The 3,933-nt window shown below is 49.0% G+C and overlaps 1 protein-coding gene across 1 annotated transcript in view; it reads left to right on the top strand.

Annotated features, from left to right (window-relative positions):
- Window positions 1–3,933, top strand: part of NDUFA9 (NADH:ubiquinone oxidoreductase subunit A9) — a 44,183-nt gene that overhangs the window by 3,710 nt on the left and 36,540 nt on the right. The window contains exon 2 of the mRNA XM_006754865.2: window positions 2,886–3,056. Within this exon, the coding sequence (XP_006754928.1) occupies window positions 2,886–3,056 (171 nt within the window). The remainder of the gene's footprint in view (window positions 1–2,885; window positions 3,057–3,933) is intronic.

Below are 3,933 nucleotides of genomic sequence, written 5' to 3'. Positions count from 1 at the left end.
CCGCGGGGAGCTGGGGGTCCCCTGCCTAGGTCTAATGCCTTGGCCAGAGGCAGAGGCAGAGCGGGAGATCGCGAGGAGCTGGGATTCCCCTGCCCAGGCCTAATGTCTTGGCCAGAGGCGTTAGGCCTGGGAAGGGGCGGAGCCTGCAACCTCGGGGAGCTGGGGGTCCCCTGCCCAGGCCTGACGCCTGGGCCAGAGGCATCAGGCCTGGGCTGGGGGCAGAACCAGTGATGGGGGGAGATGAGGGTCCCCTGCCCAGGCCTGATGCCTGGGCTAGAGGCATCAGGCCTGGGTGGGGGGTGGAGCCGGGGATTAGGGGGATATGATGGTCCCCTTGCCCAGGCCTGAAGCCTGGGTCAGAGGTGTCAGGCTTGGGCGGGGGGTGGAGCAAGTGATCAGAGGGAGATGGGGGTCCCCTGCCCAGGCATGATTCCTGGGCCAGAGGCCTCAGGCCTGGGCGGGGGTCAGAGCCAGTGATCGGGGGGAGATGGGGGTCCCCTGTCCAAGCCTGACACCTCTGGCGGAGGCGTCAGGCCTGGGCAAGGAGCCGATCAGGCGATCGGAGGGTGATGGGGGTCTACGCCTCTGGCCGAGGCATCAGGCCTGCGCAAGGGGCAGAGCCAGCAATCGGGGGGGTCTGGGGGGACCCCTGCCCAGGCCTGACGCCTGGGCCAGAGGCATCAGGCCTGGGCTGGGGGCAGAACCAGTGATGGGGGGAGATGAGGGTCCCCTGCCCAGGCCTGATGCCTTTGTCAGAGGCGTTAGGCCTGGGCAAGTGGTCGATCCTGTGATTGGAGGGTGATGGGGGTCAACGCCTGAAGACTCCCAGTATGTGAGAGGGGGCAGGCTTGGCTGAGGGATACTCCCCCACCCCACACACACACCCAGTGCACGAATTTTGTGCACCGGGCCCCTAGTCATTTTAATAATTCCTTTTCATACATTCTCAACTCTCCAGCCCATCTCCCTTTGTCAGCAAAAAAGTCAACACTGGTTAAACGAAACTTTCCATGTATTTCCTGCCTGCCCCTGAGCAGTGGAAAATTGAGCTAGGAAAACACCAAACTAACTGACCTTATTTTAAATTCATGAATACAAATCTCAAAGTAGATTTTCAATAGAATTCAAAGTAGATATTCAGTACTACCATTTCCATAGGAAATTTGCTTTCCCTTTCTCTATAACAATTATTTAACATGACCAATCTTTTAAAGCTTTTAACATGTGCTTCTGTCTAATTCTCTGCTTTACAGAGAAATCAAGGAATCAGATGAGAAAAATCACTTTTTCCCCCTGCAAAAATCTAATAGCTGACCTGTGATAATTCTCTGCCTTCTCTCCAAAATGAGCTCCTTCAGCTCTGATCTATAGCCATCCTCTCTTATCTATTCATTCCCTCTTTTGCGTCATTAATTTTTCTCATCAACTGGCTCATTTCCTTTAGCATCCATATATATAAAGAGCCAGGGGCTGTCACAACTGAAACCAACGAATGGATGACCGAACAGACTGAGTGGGGCGACAAGGCTGGCAGGAGGGTTAGTGAGAAACGACCAAATGACTAAGCAGCAGGCTGGTGGGGCAACCAGGGTGGCAGGGGGGAGGGGGCGACCAGGCCAGCAGGGGGGGCAGTTGGGAGTGACCAGGCCAGTGGGGGAGAGTGGGGAGCGACCGGGCCAGCAGAGGGGGGCAATGAGGGGTGACCAGGTCAGTAGGGGGGGCAGTTAGGGGCAACCAGGCCAGCAGGGGAGGCCGTGAGGGGTGACCAGGCTGGCAGGGGGGCAGTTGCGGGTGACTAGGCTGGCAGGGAGGCAGTTAGGGGCGACCAAGCCAGCAGGGGAGGGCAGTTAGGGGTGATCAGCTTGGCAGGCAGAGGCAGTTAGAGGTGCTCAGGCTGGCAGGGGGACCAGTTAGGGGTGATCAGTAAGGCAGGTAGGTGAGCAGTTAGGAGCCAGTTGTCCCGGATTGTGAGAGGGATGTCTGACTACCTCGGGCCTAAACCAGCAGTTGGACATCCCCCTAGGAGTCCTGGATTGGAGAGGGTGCAGGCTGGCCTGAGGGGATCCCCCCCCTCCATATACGAATTTTGTACACTGGGCCTCTAGTATGCTATAACATCTCATATTTTAAAAAAGCTACCTTCCTTGTGTTCATGTTACTCTAGTCCTATTTTTATTTGCCCCTTTATATCAGATCTCCTCAAAAGATTATCAGTACTCCTTTTACAATTTCCTTTCTTCACATTTTCTCTTTTGCTTGCTCCATTCAGGCTTTAATTCCTACTATTCCAATAAAATTTCTCTTGTTAAGGCCATTTATAGGCAACATTTTATAGATCTCATAGTACTCTGTCTTCATGCTACTTCACTTTTCAGCATTGCTTCATAGAGCTAACACCAGTAGACACCCCCACCCTTATCTACAGTTTTGCTTTCCACAGTGTTAATTACCCTGCAGTCTGAAAATATTAAATGGAATATCCCAGAAATAAACAATTCATAAGTTGTAAATTGCCCATCATTTTCAGTAGCATGATGAAATCTCGTGCTGCCAGAACGTGAATCATCCTTTTGTCCAGCATATCCATGCTGTATAGCTACTTGCTCATTAGTTACCTAGTAGTTGTCTCAGTTATCGGATCAATTGTAGTGCTTGTGTTCAAAGTAACTCTTATTTTACTTAATACTGGCCCCAAAGAGCAACAGCAGTAATGCTGGTAATTAAATTAACTTAATTTAAAGCTTATAAGCTTTAACCTAAGTAAATGAAAATACTGATAGCAAATAATGTAATAGGTTCCTAGGAAAATGAGCTATTTGTGTTCATTCATAGTCACTGTTATATTAATACTTCCTATTTTTGTATATTCTGGGCTTTTGTTTAAGGTTCTTCTATTACTGCATTAGCCACAGCCGTGCTTCATCGCCCACCCCAGCGCCAGCTTCACCATGCACTCATACCTCATGGGAGAAGTGGGCGTTCCTCAGTCAGTGGGGTGGTGGCCACTGTGTTTGGAGCAACAGGATTCCTGGGCCGATATGTTGTCAACCATCTTGGTAAGTAAAGTTCCTGAAGTTTAGTATACTTCAGTGCCACTCTTTAGGGGTATCTAATGAGAAGCCAGGAGCTATGTTTCTTTTCATTTTAACAGTATTCTGAATGACTCCTGTCTTGGATTTATGTGATTTTGTTCTTCTGTGAGTATTGTGAGCACATCCATACTTCCTCATACTTCCTATATGATGCTAAAATGGGAATAGGGGACTCTGAAAAGTTATGGCATCTCTGACATGCCAAAATATACTTTTTGTTATAGATAGTGTCAATTCACATGTACTGGCATTTAAATATTTACCACATCACTCTCGTATAATCCTATCTAATAAAAGAGAAACATGGTAATTGGCGTACGACCGCTACCCTTCCCATTGGCTAATCAGCGAGATATGCAAATTAACTGCCAGCCAAGATGGCGGCCGGCAGCCAGGCAGCTTGAAACTAACATGAGGCTTGCTTGCTTCAGTGATGGAGGACTCCAACGTTCCCCGCCTGCTACTGCAGGTCTCTGAGCCTGCAGTGGGTTAAATGGATGACTTTCCCCACTGTCACATTTTCATCCTAGTGGATGGGTAATATATAAACCAGGAGTTTAAAACCCTTATGAATAGGAACCTCGACTTTATAAATCCAGACTTCCACTTTGAGAAGTAGTTGTGCTGAGCTCAAAGGGCTCGAGGTATTGTTTGCCCCTTTCTCTCAGCTTCCTACAGAAAAATTATCTGTTGTTAGAATCAGAGACAAAGAAGAAGCCTTCTTCAGGATACGTTTTTTGAAAGCATAGCACATCCTACAGACTAGCCATACCACTGTGGAGCATAAATGTTGTTGCAAGAAGGATGTTAGAGATCATCCTCTTAATGCATATTATTTTCA

This window comes from Myotis davidii, unplaced genomic scaffold, assembly GCF_000327345.1.
Source record: "Myotis davidii unplaced genomic scaffold, ASM32734v1 scaffold1373, whole genome shotgun sequence".
NCBI classification, from domain to species: Eukaryota; Metazoa; Chordata; class Mammalia; order Chiroptera; family Vespertilionidae; genus Myotis; species Myotis davidii.
This window is presented reverse-complemented; position numbering and strand designations above follow the sequence as displayed.